Source organism: Prionailurus bengalensis, chromosome B4, assembly GCF_016509475.1.
Source record: "Prionailurus bengalensis isolate Pbe53 chromosome B4, Fcat_Pben_1.1_paternal_pri, whole genome shotgun sequence".
NCBI classification, from domain to species: Eukaryota; Metazoa; Chordata; class Mammalia; order Carnivora; family Felidae; genus Prionailurus; species Prionailurus bengalensis.
This window is the reverse complement of record NC_057358.1, coordinates 131,772,751-131,789,414: the sequence shown is the minus strand read 5'-3', so window position 1 is coordinate 131,789,414 and position 16,664 is coordinate 131,772,751. Positions and strand designations below refer to the sequence as shown.

The following is a 16,664-nucleotide window of genomic DNA, read 5'->3' as shown; positions in this document are numbered from 1 at the left end:
CAAACGGCCACGTGGCCTCAGCCAGTCCCAGCCAGTCCCTTCCTTTTCTGCTCTTGTTCAGTGGGATGATGATCCTCCCCGTGTTGCCTCCCGTGGCCAGGGGCTGATGGGAGAATGTCCAGGAACAGCAACAGCACTTGGATGGGAAAAGAAGCAATGACGCCTATCAAACCCAAGGTCAACGGACAGCCACCCTCCCAGGGCGGGTCCCTGGATGCTGATAACAATACCTGCCATTTACCGAGCCCTGTAACGTGCCAGGCACTACCCTAGATGCTTACATACATCATCCGGTTTAGCCCCTCCCCACACCACCGAGACCCAGAGATGTTAACGTTGTCATTTGCCACAGACCACATAGCTAATCAGCGGGGGTGCGGGGATTCAAACCCGGAGCCCGTCTGACTCTGCTGAGGTTAAGTTCAGCTACCGGGAGTCGTTCATTCATTTGTATCACTGTGCGCCTTCCACGTGCCAGGCATCGTGGTCCACACCCCAGCAGGGACAAGTGTCCTGCTGGAAAGGTGAGAGAGGCCGGGGCCAGGCCAACAGGCAAGGTATCCGGAGCAAAGGCTTGGCCTGCTGGGGCCTGGGCCAGGGAGCGGGGGGTGGGGAGAGTGCACACGGCAGAGGGGTCGGGGATAAGTATTTTAAGCGAAGACCCACTTCTTAACTGCAGAACTTAGAGCTCTTGACCCCCCTACCGGGCCCTGCGTCTCTAAAAAGAGGACGTGGAAACCAGTGTTTCCTTAATTTGTTTGCCCACCAAACAGTCCTTTCAAGAAATGCCGATCCGGGTCTGAGGCACACCAAGTCGTGGAAACATTGGGTCACGGGTTGGCCTCTTGTTTTGAAATACAATTCATGGGCTATCAAATCTGGAAACGCCCTCCGCGAAAACCTAGTCTGCCCCTCATTTTATGGATGGGGAAACTGAGGCCAGGAGAGGGCAGAGGTGGCCGAAGCAACAAAGGGCCTCCATAGCCCAACTGGGACTGGAGCCCAGCCCTCGGGGGTCCTCGTCGCCCGCACAGCCGTGGAGGCTCTCGGCTGTGCCAAGGAGCCAGGTTTGCGTGTAGGCCTCTCCCATCAAACTCTGAGCTCCCGTGCCCCCTACAGAGAGTACATTCCCGAAAGTTCACCTTAGCCTGAGAGATTCAGGGCAGACACCAGGAAGGGCTTTCTAGCAGCTAGCTGGGTCTGGAGGACAGGAACAAGCAGTCCCTTTCTTGGAAGGCTACTGAGAAGAGGGCAGAAGCCAGTCGGTCCCCTCCAGCCTATCCTTTCCTCCTCGGAACCCTGACAGCAACTCAACTCAAGAAAGACTCCCTGAGGTCATGCTGGGCCTTGGGGAAGGGGGCGGGCTGCGAGCAGGAGCAGTGACAGGGAGTGCAGAGAAAGTGCGAAGGCCCCTTGGGGCCGGAGGGGGTGGGTGGGAGGAGGCCGGGAGGCCACAACTGGCCTGTGGCCACACCTGGGGCCTAGTGGCAGGAAGGCAGAGTGGTCAGAGGCCGGGCTCAGGAGGCAAACCGCAGGTGCCAGCATATTCCCTCCCATCACTGGCTGGGTGAGGTCGGGCCTGTCAATGAACCTCCCGTGCCTCAGTTTCCTTCCCCCAAGGAGAATACCAAAAGCGTCTACTCCCCGGGTTGCTGAGACAACAGAAGCGCTCAGAGCTGGCCTGGCCCCAGGGAAGCCCGGGCAGGGTGGGCACAGGGTAGGGGAGGCCCACCCCCCACCCCCCCCACCCCCCGGGGAGCTTACCACGCACCCCCCTGGTCTGACGCTGGGGTTCAAAGGGCAGATTATAAACTCCTAAAGGCAAGTAAGTCCACAGGGGCAGCTCAGCGAACACCCGTGCACTTGAACTGACGCGAGCACGGCTCCCTCCTGCCAGCACCTAAATCGCTACGGCACATCAAACACAAACACTGAGCTAGGCACGCGCGTGCACGTATGTATCGGTATTCAATTCTCCCATCCTCTTGGGGACGCAGTGACGTAGAATACCAGCGTTTTGCACAGGCGAAGACCGGGGCCTGAGAAGTCAACTGGCATAAATTGCCCAAGGCCACGTGGATGCCGATGGCAGGACTTCCTGACTCCAAGTCCGGTGTTCCTTCCACGCCACTCCAAACCGAGAACAACACCGCCTGTCCAGAGGTGGTGGGTGGGAGCATAAGAAATGCTCGAGGGAGCTCCCATGCTCCTCATGCACTCACCCAGACAGAATAAGCTTCTGAACCGATTCGCGGCCATACCCTTGACCCCTGACCTGTGACCCCTGAGCCCTCCCTCTCCCCAGTGCGTAGCTCCTCCCCTGCCACATCCCCCAACTCCCCACCCAGCCCAGTGGGACTGCACTTCTGGCCTCTAGCTCCGGGGTCCAGAGCCCTGGCTCCCTCCCCTCTCCCTGGAGATTTCAGGCTCTGCAGGGGGTCACGACAGCCTTAGGGTCCCAGAGACCCAGTGAAGGACAGCAAGGGTCAGGGAGTTCGCAAAGCAAACACGCCTGGATTCCCCACCCCTGATTCGGAATTAGCCAGTCTGGGGTGAGATCCAGACTTCTGTATTATTATAATTTTTTTTTTTAATTTTTTTTTAACGTTTATTTATTTTTGAGACAGAGAGAGACAGAGCGTGAAGGGGGGAGGGGCAGAGAGAGAAGGAGACACAGAATCGGAAGCAGGCTCCAGGCTCTGAGCCATCAGCCCAGAGCCCGACGCGGGGCTCGAACTCACGGACCGCGAGATCGTGACCTGAGCTGAAGTCGGACGCTTAACCGACTGCGCCACCCAGGCGCCCCTATTTTTTTTTTTTTTTTAATTTCACACATGATTCTAAAGTTCAGCGAGAATTAGGACCAATTCTCTAGACAACTGCCTGGGAGCTGGTCAGAAAGGCAGAGTCTCCGGTCCCATCCCAGACCTGAAGGATGGGAGCCTCCGGACCAAGCAGGTGCCTAAAGGTGGTAAAGTGCTTTCCCCAGTGTCCCCTCTTCTGGTCCTCAGTCAGGAAGGGTCTCATGCCCACCCGGGGAAACTGAGGCTGGAGCAGAGCCTCGACCTGACTGGCACCACCCCTCGCCCCTGCACAGCCCCTGCCCCACCAAAGGGCAGATCTCGCCTGAATCTCCACCATTACACTCGCAGGGCGGGCCCCTCTCTGTTGGGGACAGAGCGCAGGTCACAGAGCCCACCGGCCACCACACCTCAGTGAGGACGAGGACGGGAGGGCTCGATGGGGGTGTGGCTGTTCTGCCAGGGGCAGAGGCCAGGGGTCTTCATCCAGGATCCCTACCCCCTCTCCAAACTCCCTCCTCTCCAGGGATGGCTACGGGGCCTTTGCACTCTGCTGGGAAAGCTGGGCCCCTGGGGCCTGGGATGGGATGGAGGGGGTCCCAGTTGCCAGCACAGGGGTCGTCACAGCAGGGGGGGGGTCCCCCCAGGCCCACAGCTCTGGGCACCCTTCCCTGCACCCCTGTAGGCCCACCTGCCTCACCCAGCACCTCTCGGCAGAAAGCCCGAGCACAGCACTCAGGAAACAGGAGGAGAGGGGGAGAGAGACAGAGAGACAGAGGGAGACAGAGGGAGGGGGAGAGAGAGGCCCCCTCTGTCCAGTGTGGCTCCTCGGTAGACCCAGAGCGCCCACTGCTACCCCACCCCCATCCTGGCACAGATGGGCCACGGAGAGTGAGGGAGGAGGCGGGGAGCCGGAGAGGGGCGCTGTGGGACCCCACACCCGGCTTTCTACCCTGGGCCCTCTCCCGCCACAGCCGCCCCTCCCGCCCCAGGGGGTCTCAGGCCAAATGGCAGACGCGGGAAGCAGGGAAGTCCTTCCCTCTTAGAGGAGGAACCGAGGACGGAAGGATAGGTGGGGACCCACCGGGATCGAGAGATGCCGGGCAGGCGGGCAGCGGGCAGCCAGCAGCGAGTGTCGGAGACTGCTGCGGGCAGCTGGACGCGACCGGCTGGATGAGCGTCCCTCCGTCCCTCTGTCCATCCAGGGCGGCTCCTCTCTGGGCGGTTCTGAGGCCGGGCGGGTGCTGTTAAAAAGCTTTTTATGTGTGTGTGTGTTAATCACATGATTGCCGTTCACCTGTATTTCGAACAAAGACAGCTCACTGTTTCAAGGCCCCGAACAAGAGTCTGGGCACAGGGAAGAGAAGGGAGGCGGGGGGAGGAGGGTTGGCAGCGCTGGGGGTGGCGTCGAGGAAAACTGGGGGGAGATTGTCCAAGGCCGGCAAGCGAGAGAAAGAGAAAACCCTTATCAAACTCCTAATTCACTGGGCTCCGAGGCCCCAGACACACTGGCCCGATTGTCTGGCTGGTTGTGTGTGCGAGCATGTGTGTGTGTGCGTGTGTGTGTGTGTGCGTGTGTGTGTTCCAATGTCCGCTCCCCCCACCCCCAACATGCCTTTGCCTCGTGTGACTACCTCATTGTGTCCCATTACCCACCCCCCCCACCCCCTTGGCCTTTCCCAAGCACGAGGCCTTGCCTAGACCCCCTTTGCAGCCCCACTCCAGACAAGACTCCCTTGGGGTGGGCCTCGGGCCTGGCCCAGCCACTGAGCTCAGAACTGCACGTGGCCGCCAGCATGGCCCGGGCTCTATCTGCCGCTCCCTCGACACCCACCCTCTGAGAAGAGAGAGGGGCTGTGGCCTTCGGGGGAGGGACCTAGGAAAGAGGAGAGGAACAGGAGCCTTGGGTGGTGGCCCGGGAAGTAAAAGGAGAAAGGTCACCCCACTGGGGAGGTGGCTGAGGACAGAAGTGGGCAGAGAGGCGGGAGAGGGAGGCAGGGCACCTCCCCACCCTTCGGGTGTGGGGTTGGAGGGGTGGGAGACTAACGGGGGCCGAGACACCCCCCCCCCCAAACACACACCAAGAGAGCATGAACTCCAGCGTGGAGGGAGTTGGGGCCCAGGAAGTGGGGCCCCAGACGCCTTTCAGACCCACTTGGAGTGGACCCCCAGCCCAGCCCCCTGGCCAGCCTCCTGGGAACTTGAGTCCTGCCTCTGTACCTGAGCCAGCCCAGCCCTTACATGTGCTGGGTGTCTGGTGAGAAGGGCCCAGGGGTGGAGCAGGGGCCTCTGCACTGGGCAGGGGGTGGGGGTGGGGGGCCCAGCTGCCCTACCTCACCAGGTATGGGCCTGCATGCTCCCTCTCTTGCCATATGAGCTGAGGCAGAGGGCAGCCTAGGCGGGGGCGGGAGGCAGGTGAGGCAGGCTGAGAAGCCGCGCGTCTGGCCACCGTAGGCACTCTCCGTAAGATGTCTTAAAGGAAGCGACACAGGCCAGCCGAGTTCACACGTCGACAGAAAGTTCACCCGCGTTCTCACGCAGCCCCCATCCTTGGCCACCTGCCCATCCCACTGCCTGAGGTGGAGGCTGGGGGTCCCGGTTGGCGGAGGGTAAGGGGTCCTGCAAGCAACCGGTTCTGACCCTGCCCACCTACATCCCTTGGCTTTCCTGGCCTGACCACCCCCGTTCCTCTATCTCCCTAAGTCCAGGCCCCAAGACGGGCCTGGGACAGCAGCGCCTGGAGCTGGGGTGGGGGGGCCTGGCGGAGGAGCCCTGAGTGTTGGGGATGAAGGACAGCGCTGGAGGCTCCACCTTCTGCCCTTCCCTCCCTCCCCTCCCCCTCCCCCTCTCCCCCTCCTTCCTTCCCAGCCCTCCGCAGCAGCTCAGTGCTCAGTCAGTCTCAGGCTGTCCGGCCAGGGTGGTTGGTGGTGAGGATTCAGGCTCCGTCCTGACGAGGCCGCGGCCTGAGGCTCAGGGCCCCCCAGCCCCTCCCTCCCAGCCCACCGGCGTCACCCCCCAGCCCCGAGCTGGACCGCACACCTTGGGACACGGTTTTCCACTTCCTAAGGACGAGCCCCAGACTGGAGGAGAGGTCCGAGGAGGTGAGTGAGTGCACAGCCCGCTCCTCCGCTCCTGCCTTCCTGGGCCCGGGCCTGGGCCCCTGCGGGGCCGGGCTGGGTGGGGAGTGACTGACACCCGTATCTGCCCCCCACCCGGCTCCTCTAGACTCCATGGGGGGGCAGGCAGAAGGGAAGCCGGAAAGGTGAGAGAAAAGGTGGGAAATTCCAGGAGCCAGGATTAGAACAGAATAAAGAGTCCGTTTTTCTTCCTTTCCATCAACAAACCTCCACCCAAAAGGAGGTTTAAAAAAACCCAAACCCACCCACACCAAGAGACGGTTGGGACCAGGTGGTGGGAAGGCGAGGAGGGCGGGCGCTAGGAGGCCGAGCCCGGGGCTGGCATGTGCGCGGGCCCCAGGGGCTCCAGCGGGTGCAGGGGGAGCAGGGCGGGCGCCACCTCGGGGCTGTGCCCGCGTCGCGTCTCGGGGGCCGCCGTCGGGGCTGCGCGTCCCGCCGCTCCATCGCTCCCTCCTTCCCGTCCAGGTGGGCGTTGGACTCTTCGCCAGGACCCCGGCGGCGGGCCCCGGGGAGGCGGCCGAGGCGGCGGCGGCCGGGGGCGACATGGCGGAGGAGCAGGACCTGTCCGAGGTGGAGCTGAGCCCCGTGGGCTCCGAGGAGCCCCGCTGCCTGTCCCCAGGGAGCGCGCCCTCGCTGGGGCCCGACGGCGGCGGCGGCGGCGGCGGCGGCGGCGGCGGTGGCGGCGGCGGATCGGGCCTGCGAGCCAGCCCGGGGCCCGGCGAGCTGGGCAAGGTCAAGAAGGAGCAGCAGGACGGCGAGGCGGACGATGACAAGTTCCCCGTGTGCATCCGCGAGGCGGTCAGCCAGGTGCTGAGCGGCTACGACTGGACGCTGGTGCCCATGCCCGTGCGCGTCAACGGCGCCAGCAAGAGCAAACCGCACGTCAAGCGGCCCATGAACGCCTTCATGGTGTGGGCGCAGGCGGCGCGCAGGAAGCTGGCCGACCAGTACCCGCACCTGCACAACGCGGAGCTCAGCAAGACGCTGGGCAAGCTGTGGAGGTGAGCGCCCTCGACTCGCCTCCGGGGAGCTCCCGCGGGCCCCCTGGCTGCGGGTGGATTCAGGCTGGACGGGCACTGCCCGGGCCCCGCTCCCGGGGTGGGGTGGGGGGGCCGGGGGGGGGGGAGCCACCGCTTTGATGGGCCTGGAAGACCAGGTGTGGGCTTCGGGCCCGCCCTTCCCCCACGAGTACCCCCTTGGGGTGGCGCTGGCTTAGAACTCTTGCGGCCTAGGCTCCCCACCTGGGGCAGCGGGCTAGAGGGCGCCCCCTCGTGGCTGGAATTCTGTCGGGTGGCGGGCGAAGCGTCTGCGCTTCTTCCTGGGGGAGCGAAGGCCAGGGGGAGGGAAGGATCCCGAGCGGCCCACACCAAAGGCCTTCACTCATGGCTTTCCCGCAGGCACAGCACACTCAGCGGTGCCACGGCCACCAGTCCCAGTGGTCAGGGGGATGCCCGAGGAGTGCTTGGGGAAAGAGCTGAAGGCCTGGCTGGAGAGGCAGGGAAACTGAGGCAGCAGGCTGGAGCATGAGGGGGCAGCTCAAGAAAGCGAGGAATTCGGACAGGAGTCTTTGAAAGAGTGAGGGACGAAGAACCACCAAGGATCTGTCACTGCAGGATCTCCTCCCGTCCCAGCTACCTTCACGGTGCCTTCCTCATCCTCTCCTCCTTCAGGCTGGGGAGGGGAGGAAGGGAGGGGGCTCTTCATTCCCTAGGAAAGGGGACACACGGAAAGAAGTCTCCCCTCCCACCTTGTCCCAGAGCTGCCAGGCCTGCCTCTCCCTCCCTCCCTCCCCCCTCCCTCTCCCAGTCCAGCCGCCATTTTCTTCTCCAGGGCCCCACCCAGCATTGAGTAACCTCCTACCCCTTCAGCCCCAGAGCTGGCGCTGAGAGCCCTACCCAGGAGGAAACCCTGGCCCCTTCCTACCCAGGGTCCCTCAGAGTCCCAGGTTCCCTGGGGCCAAACCTCTGGGGAAGAACATGCCCCCCAAGGAGGAAGCCGGGGCCCCCCTCAGCTCAGGTCTGGGGCTCAGCCCGGCCCCTTGGGATATGTTGAGCAGGGCAGCAATCCCCGACCTCAGGCATCCTGGGCAGCTCAGAAAAAGAACAGGGGCTCCGGGAGGTACGAGCCTGCAGAGGCCACCTGATTCCCCAGGACGCTGCCCGAGAGACAGGCCCACAAAGGCAAAGGGATCGCAAAGGCCGCGTCACAGCTGGTGGCAGAGCAGGGCCAAACCCAGGTCTCCTGATTCTTCATCTGGAGGTCTTCCCCCCACACTGTCCTTGGTGACAGTGGCGGGTTACCCCTTCACTCTAAGGTGTGGTCAGGAGTGAGGCGGACAGGCAGAGATGGGGAGGGCAGGAGCGAGGCGCACCCGAGTTTCAGAAAGTCTGGGCTTCTCAGGGGAGCCTGCCTCCCTCCTGCTGCTGCCGTCCCCATGCTGGCCCCAGCATCATGGAAGGGTCTAGAAGGCCAAAGGTTGAAGAGGGCCCCCAAGAGACCGAGAGGGATTCACATCCAGTCCCATGGCCCTGTCCTTGGCCACGTGTTTGCTGATGGCCTGGTAGTCCTTCACCTCCCCGTCTCCGCCCTCGGCGCTCTGTTCATCCTGGGCAGGCAGGCCCTGGGCTTAGTGGCCAGCCTGCTGTGTGGACCCAGAGGCTCCAGCTCTGCCCAAGGTCCATCCGCACCCAGGTAGGGCTCAGCCCGGGGCCAGTTTGGTACAGAGAAGAGCAAATGAGAGCCAGAGAGCCAGGAGGGAGACAGGCAGGCAGACGGAGCAGGCCCTGGGGATTGTGAACAGCCCACAGCACCGGCCCAGTGATAGCATCAAACCAAGGATGGACCCCCACGTCTCCCTCACCCCTTGCGAAGGATTTAAGACCGGACCTTCCATCGTCCCTGTCCCCGATCCCCCAGACCAGAGCCCTGGGCTCGGGCTCCCTCAGGAAGACTGGTTTCTGGCCATCATCGATTGGCCTCCAGGGCCACGCTAGAGTTGGGCAGTCAGGAAAGCAGACACTGTTTGCCCAGGACCCAGCCCCAGGGGGCAGGACGGTGGCTGGACTCTGACAAGGATCCAAGGCCATGCCCACGCCCAGCGGGCTACCAGGATCCTGGCTGGGGGGTCCTGAGAGGCATCTAAAGATGGGCTGGCCTGGGCTGGGCTGGCCAGTCCCTCCAGGGGCTCCTCCTGAAAGCCCTCCCAGGATCACGACTCCCAGGCCATCAGGAAGGGGGATGGTTAGACAGAACCGGGAAACGGGGGCCCTACACCCGAAAACAGCAAGACATGCAGACTTGCTGCATGTGTGGGGAGCTGGAAGTAAGTTGGGGTCAGACACACCAGCGTCCAGGCCCTGGCTCCTAAGTGGCGACGTGAGCTCCGACAGTCGAGCTAACCTTCCGTGCGCGCCTGGGAAAGGCTCGTTAGATACCGATCGCGTGGTGACGGCTGTATATGGGTTGATTTGTCTGGAGAGAATAGAGTCAGGAGACTAGAAAGGGGGTCACAGGCTGGAGCCTCTCCTGACCCCCAAGCCCACAGGCCCCTTCCCTAACAGGAGAGCAGCAGTGAGTGCCCCACTTTGGGAGCCCCCCCACCCATTGGCCGGGGTTTCCAGTTTTCCCGGGGTGGGGGAGAACCAGTCTACCCTCCATATCCTCTATTCCAAACTTTGAACACGTAGAAGACAGAGGCCGGGTGGCAAATGAGGATCGGGTTTGCAGTTAGAGCTGTGGGCACCCGCTGGGGCCTGGGAGGGGGGCAATGCCCAGTGAGGCTGGTGTTGGGGTCAAGATTAGATCTGAGAGGGTTTGCAAGGTGGGGCCGGATGATGGGCCTGGGGTTAGGAGGGAGTGAATAGAATTGAGGTCAGTGTGAGGTTGGGGCTGGAGCCATCCGACAACGGCGTGGGGGTGGGGAGGACCAAAAGTGCGGATTCTGTCAAGGTGAGGGTACTGCTGGGACCCGGCATGGGAGGCATGCCGACAGTGAGCGCGGTACTGGAAGCTTCCCTCTCTTCTGGCCTGTGCCCCCGCTCCGTGCCCCCTGCCATTTTCTTGCTGAGTCACGCCCAGTTGCCAGCTACACAGAGGGCACAAGGAAGAGTTGGGTGGGACAGGAAGCTCAGGGTCCCCAGCCTTTCCGGAGCCTCCGCGCTGGGGTCTTGGGCCTGCTCTGCGCCCTCTAGTACCTCTGTCTCCCCGCCCCCAACACGCACACCCCCTTCGGGCCCGCCCCACCCACTCCACCGGCCCAGCCTCCCAGGGGCCCCGGCCTGGGGCTGCAGCCCACTCTCTGACCCCTGGGGCGCTGGCCTGGGGTCTCCATCCCATCACTCAGTCGCAGGGACCCTTGGCGAAAGCTGGGCTACGCTAGGCTGGGTGCCGGCAGCCTGGGGGGAGGGGGGCAGCCGGGGAAGCTAAGCCGCACAGGAATGCTGCCACCGGCTAGGAGGTGCCTGGTATGACCACCCCCTCCCATCCTGGGCAGGAGGGCTCGGCTTCTGCTGACTGGGGGAAGAGAGCACCCACTGGGGAGGGGGTGGGCAGCTGGAGAGGCCCTTTGGGCAGAGGGACAGAGCCGCGCCCACAAAGTCCCTCCTGTGTAGGACTCAGGAGTCCGTCCTTTCCCCTCCGCTCCCTCTGCAAGGTACCCTGTCCTGCCCTCCTCACCCTGGGGCACCGGAGCCTTAAACATCACCCCCTCCACCGTCCTCCAGCCCGGGCCCCGAGGCTGGAGCTGGGAGGGCAGGGGCACTGCCTTCAAGGCTTTCCTCCAAGCTTGGTCTCAGACTGGGGTGAGGGTCTGTTTGCCTCTGTCCCAGGGTCTGGGGAGAAAGTCTAGCTTCCTCTACCCTCTGTCACCCCCTGGACAAGGAGATAGGATCTCCCCCAGGATGCAGTGACCCCACAGAGGGAAGGGGGCTCACGCCGTGCCCCTCCAGCCCCACCACACTGGAATTCACAAAATGAGCACTCCAGAGTCGAGAGGGCCTACCCCCAGCACTGGCACGGCACCTGTTCCTCAAGGTGCCCACCCTCCCCGCCCCCAGGCCCAGTGCAGAGTGCTTCACGCACGCTACCTTGGCCAATCCCACACCCAGGGAGGTGGGTTTTATCATCCTCATTTGATAGGAAGAAACTGAGACTCACAGAAGTGACAGGAAGAAAACTAAGGCTCAGAGAAGTGATTTGTCCACGGTCACACGCTAGCAAGCAGCAGAGACTGGGCTCTTCCCCCGCACTCTGCTGCTTCTCGGCTCGCATACCTCCAGCTCCGGGGAGCTCACCCCCTAAGGAGGCCGCCAGTGTTCTACCGGCGGACAACTTTGATGCCGAGAAAGTTTTTTCCTTTCCTTGAACTGAGCGAAGCTCTGCGTCCCTCAGCTGCTCTATCCCTACTGCTAACTCCATCATCGGGGGCTGCCAGAAACAGCAGCCTAACCCCGCTCTCACACCTCTCTCGCACCAAAGCTCCTGAGTTTAGGGACAGAGATCACAGCCTTCTGAGCCTGTGGTTCCTTGGGCCTCACATCTTCCAGACTGTAAATCAAAGAACCGGGCCCTGCCCGCTGGCCTCCCCATCCAGGGACCTCATTTCTTCCAGGGTAGATACTCACTCTGGCCCCTCTGCTGTCTCCCCCAACTGTACTGCCCCAGGCTGCTGAACGAGAGTGACAAGCGCCCCTTCATTGAAGAAGCCGAGCGGCTCCGAATGCAGCATAAAAAGGACCACCCGGACTACAAGTACCAGCCCCGGAGGCGGAAGAACGGGAAGGCGGCCCAGGGGGAGTCAGAGTGTCCCGGCGGCGAGGCCGAGCAGGGTGGGGCCGCCGCCATCCAGGCCCATTACAAGAGCGCCCACCTGGACCACCGGCACCCCGGAGAGGGCTCCCCCATGTCAGACGGGAACCCTGAACACCCCTCAGGTGAGCGCTGGGCTGATGATGAGCTTTGGGTGGGGACAGCCTGGGCGCTGGGGAGGGGCGAAGGCTGGCCGTCGTGAGACTCTGATGACCCACAACCGCCCTGGGCGCTGGGGAGGCTCGCGGCGCTGTGCCGTTCGTCCGTTGCCCCAGCTGGGGTGCAGGGGCCCAGAGGGACCTCAGTGGGAGCTGAGGCGCCAGAGGAAGTGGCTGGGCACGATGGCTCTGGCTGATGGAAGAGGGCGCCGCTGCTGAGCCAAGAGGCCAGTTAAGGAGGCCGGGGAGGCGCAGGGGTGAGTTACAGCAGGGAAAGCAGAGACAGGATGCTTTTGAGAAATGGGAGGTCAGATGGAGGAGAGACCCCTGCCTCTTTCCCACCTCTCAGTCTGATGGGGGAGCCACGGCATGGGATGTTGAGACCGTGCCACGGAGGAACAGACATAGGGCCATCTTGTTTCATCTCCATTAGCGCAAGTCAGGCTGACATTAACTGAGCACCTGCTCGGGGTGTGCCAGGCACCCTGCTGATTGCCATACTGAGTATTGACTCAGTCACTCCAAACCGTGATTAGGGCAGCCGCGCCGCCTGGGCTCAGAAGCCTGCGTGAGCACAGCTCTACCTTCAGAAGACACACCTGGCGTCCCCCTTTGTGCCCGGCCTGGGAGCAGACACCAGGGGCATCAACAAGAGAAGCCACCACGGTCCCTGGCGGTGGGCAGGGTGGGAGTCCCCACAGTCCAGAGGGAGGGGCAGGGATGGAAACAAATGCATGAAGAAGACACGAGTGTGCGTGAAGCCAGAGCCTCCCAGAAGGAGGCCGCGTCTGAGCCGCCTGCCGTCATCTCTGTTTTATTGATAAGGCAGTAGGTCAGAGACGGTAGGCATTTCCCCAGAATCGCACAGTGACAGAGCCAGGATTCAAACCCAGGCGGTGTCTCAAAATCCAGAGCGCTTGGCCGGGGCACGACTTGGCATTGCCTCTGGTCTGAAGTGGTCGGGGGGGGGGAGGGGAGAGACACAGAAATGCCCTCAAGGAGCCCCTGGCCTCGTAGACTGTGGACGTGTTCTCTCTCTGAGGGGATCCCCGGTCCTGCCATCTCTCCCCCACACACGTATGCTTTACTTCAGAGACTCAGGGACACACACACACACACACACACACACACACACATCAGAAGACCCCGGACCAGGTACAGAACCACCACCCCAGGCTCTGACTGTGGGCATGGGCTTTTTTTTCTCCAAGGCCCAGCTCAGCTACCCCTCCTCAGTGAGACCTTCCCCAAGTCCCCAGGGCAGGTGGGGGGTGGGGGTGGCACCTTCCTCTAGTCTCCTGAGCCCTCTGCGTACCCTGTAACTTCTGATGCTGCCCTCCACTACTGTGCGCGTCTCTGGATCTCCCCCAAGACTCTGAGCTTATGAAGAGAGGATCCACTTGATTCACGTTTGTATGCCCTGTGCCTGGCACGCTGCCCCCCCCCGCCCCCCGCCCTAAGCATCGGGTGAATGACAATGTGAGTGAGAAAATAGACGTTGGAAGAGGGGTGGAGCAAGTCAGCTAGATATCTCAGTGTCCTCCTGATCCAGCTGCTGGAGGGCTGGGGGCAGCACAGCTGAGCAAGGAGCGGGGGGGGACAGAGCGTGGCTGGTGGGGCAGAGTCGGAGGGAAGGCTTCCTGGAGGGAGGGGCACTTGAGCTGGCTTTGGCAGGAGGGATGGGGCCGGAGGGGACACATGGCTGTTTGGGGGCCAGGGGTGGGGGTGGAGGGTGGGGGAGGGGGCCCAGGCAAGCTAGCAAAAGTGAAGCAGTCGAGAGCGATGAGGGCAGGAGAGGTCGGCACCAAGGAGAGCAGCTGGCAGAAGCCAGGCATGCGCAGAAGAGATCAGACAAGTGCAGACCAAGGGCCAGCCCCGTCGGGGTCGACAGCGAAGGGGCAGGGGAGCAGGGCGGGGAGCCGACATCAGCCGATATGAGGAAGAACTCCCCAACAGAGAGGGCTTTTCAAAATGCAGCAAGCCTCTCCAGGACATGGGTGACAGAGGGAGCCCCCGCTCTGGGCGGGAGGCAGGACACGCCCCTAAGAATGGGGAATTTCAGAGACAACTGGAGACCAGCCCTAGACCATTAAATAAGTGAAATGCCAACTCGGGCTGCCCAAACACGCAGAACCCACGAGGTCACGCAGTGATCGGTCCTCGGCCTGCTGGAGGCAGCTTTTCTGAAGGTGAGCCGTCAGGATCCAGAAGCCTCTGACCCGGCTTCCCGCTTGCTTTCTGTCTCCCTTCCCCCCCAGGCCAGAGCCATGGTCCACCTACCCCTCCGACCACCCCAAAGACAGAGCTGCAGTCGGGCAAGGCAGACCCCAAGCGGGATGGGCGCTCCATGGGGGAGGGCGGGAAGCCTCACATCGACTTCGGCAACGTGGACATCGGTGAGATCAGTCACGAGGTAATGTCCAACATGGAGACCTTTGATGTGGCCGAGTTGGACCAGTACCTGCCACCCAACGGGCACCCGGGCCACGTGGGCAGCTACTCGGCAGCCGGCTACGGGCTGGGCAGCGCCCTGGCTGTGGCCAGTGGACATTCCGCCTGGATCTCCAAGCCACCGGGTGTGGCTCTGCCCACGGTCTCGCCACCCGGTGTGGATGCCAAAGCCCAGGTGAAGACGGAGACCGCGGGGCCCCAGGGCCCCCCGCACTACACCGACCAGCCATCCACCTCGCAGATCGCCTACACCTCCCTCAGCCTGCCCCACTACGGCTCTGCCTTCCCCTCCATCTCCCGCCCCCAGTTTGACTACTCTGACCATCAGCCCTCAGGACCCTATTACGGCCATTCAGGCCAGGCCTCTGGCCTCTATTCGGCCTTCTCTTACATGGGGCCCTCGCAGCGGCCCCTCTACACGGCCATCTCTGACCCCAGCCCCTCAGGGCCCCAGTCCCACAGCCCCACGCACTGGGAGCAGCCAGTATACACGACGCTGTCCCGGCCTTAAAGGGGGCCCTGTCGTCACCACCCTGCCCGGCCCCTCTGGGTAGCATGCCCCGTCCCCCAGCCTTTGTGCCCTGTTCCTCGCCCATCTCAGACCTGGTGGTGGGCCGTGGAGGAGGGTGCAGAGGCTGACAGCGGAGAGAAGGCTTTCTGTCTGGCTCACTGCCTTTGATGACCCCACCCCGTCCTACCCAGGCTCCAGCCCAGGCAAAGCCCCGGGCTCCTAGGCTGGGCAGAGGAGAAGGAGGTTGATTGTCGCCCCTAGACTGAACGATGAGGGGTCGCACCTTCCCACCCCCCCCGCCCCCCCCCCCGGAATGACCCTCACCCCAGGACCTGAGAAAGACCCACTCTCACCCTCCTCTGGGGGTGGGGGAGGCAGCCGGGGCTGGGCAGGAACCGGAGGCCTTGCCGTACCTTGTGCCCATGTTCGCGCTCTCGTGGAGAATGAGGGGTCTGACATAGCCCTTGCCACTGTGCCTAAGATCAAAGCCAGCCAGAGACCTGCATGATGCCTGCAGTGGGCTACGTCCGCCCTGGGGGGTGGGGAGGACAGCTTTGAAAGCCTGGGAGGGGAGGGGTCTCAGAGGGAGGTCTCCTTATCCCCTCAGCGCCCCCTCCCCTTCCGGACACAGGCAGGAGTTGGTACAGAGGCCTCGAAATGCAATTCTGTGCCCACCAAACCCCCTTCTTCGTCTAACGGAGAAAGAGGCCCCGGTCCTCCTCCTCCTCCTCCTCCTCCGCCACAGCCTCCCAGACCTGGAGGCACAGCCCAGGTGAGGAGGCAGGGCCCCAGGCAAGGGTTCAGAGACAATTCACAGAGCCTTCCTCCCAGGCTCCCCGCCGCCTCGCCCCTCACCAGGCTCTGCGGTCCCTGCTCTGTCAGCCCCAACTCCTCAGGCTTCCCAGAGTGTTGTAGCTGCTCAGGCCCCGACCCTCAGCTCCGGGAGGAGACGCGGGGCCCGGCGCCCAGGTGGCTGGGAGCAGGCCGAGGACACTAAACTCCCGACATGTACATTCTGCCCTGGCCTTTTGCCCTATGCTTCCCAGTGGTATCTGAATAAAGTATGTAGCTCTGTCTGCCCCCATCTTCCTGTTCTGCAGCCCCCACAGTCCACATGTAACTCATGACTGCCCCCTTTTATTTATCTCAGTAGCTCCCTCTCCCCTCGCCCCCGTCCTAGGTACTCCAGCCCCTATTAACTCTGCATTAAGCCTTCCACATAATAAAATTAAAGGTTCCGGTTACCTGCTTGGTGGGCCTGGCCTGGCCTGTCTCTTGGTTTCTTATCCCTCAACTGGGCTCCCTCAAATGCTCTCTGGAAGTGGCCTAGGGGTGGAATTCAAAGGACAGATCACCCAAAGGACTCCTCTCTCCCCTGAGAAGGCGGAGGCCAGGCAGGGTATGGGGACGGCCGGCATCCCCGTGGGCTCAGCGTTGAGTTCGGGGTTGAGGCCTCAGCTGGGAGCTCTCCCCCAGCCCAGCTGTGCCCACGCTGCAGGTGGCTCATTTGCCGTCCAGCTGGAACTCAGCAAGAGCACCTTCCAAGGAGCCTCTCTTACTTGCCTGGCAGAGGGGGTGGGAATTTGAAAGAGGGGCGGGGGTCAAACCTGACGTCTGGCTGCCTGCAGCCAGCAGGCCTGTCCTTTAGGATGTGTCGATGGGCCTTCGCTCACTGCGCCCCTCTCTGTGCCCCCTCTCCCCTAACACACACACACACACACACACACACACACACACACACACACCTTGGTCCACTCCAGGATCAAGCCAAGTCTTCGTGGCAGCTGCCTGTGTCTGGGTA

General features: G+C 62.8%; 1 protein-coding gene across 1 annotated transcript; it reads left to right on the top strand.

Annotated features, from left to right (window-relative positions):
• Window positions 1-5,764: 5,764 nt before the first annotated feature.
• SOX10 (SRY-box transcription factor 10) lies at window positions 5,765-16,107 on the top strand. The gene is made up of 4 exons (XM_043562547.1): window positions 5,765-5,902; window positions 6,404-6,939; window positions 11,600-11,868; window positions 14,160-16,107. Exons 2-4 carry the CDS (start codon window positions 6,482-6,484, stop codon window positions 14,861-14,863), a joined length of 1,431 nt encoding a protein of 476 aa, XP_043418482.1. The 5' UTR covers window positions 5,765-5,902; window positions 6,404-6,481; the 3' UTR covers window positions 14,864-16,107.
• Window positions 16,108-16,664: the final 557 nt, after the last annotated feature.

Coding starts and splice junctions, on each gene's coding strand:
- SOX10 (XM_043562547.1), top strand. CDS start 6,482: ATGGCGGAGGAGCAGGACCTGTCCGAGGTGGAGCTGAGCCCCGTGGGC. Junction 6,940..11,599: donor ACGCTGGGCAAGCTGTGGAG/GTGAGCGCCCTC, acceptor GTACTGCCCCAG/GCTGCTGAACGAGAGTGACA. Junction 11,869..14,159: donor GAACCCTGAACACCCCTCAG/GTGAGCGCTGGG, acceptor CTTCCCCCCCAG/GCCAGAGCCATGGTCCACCT.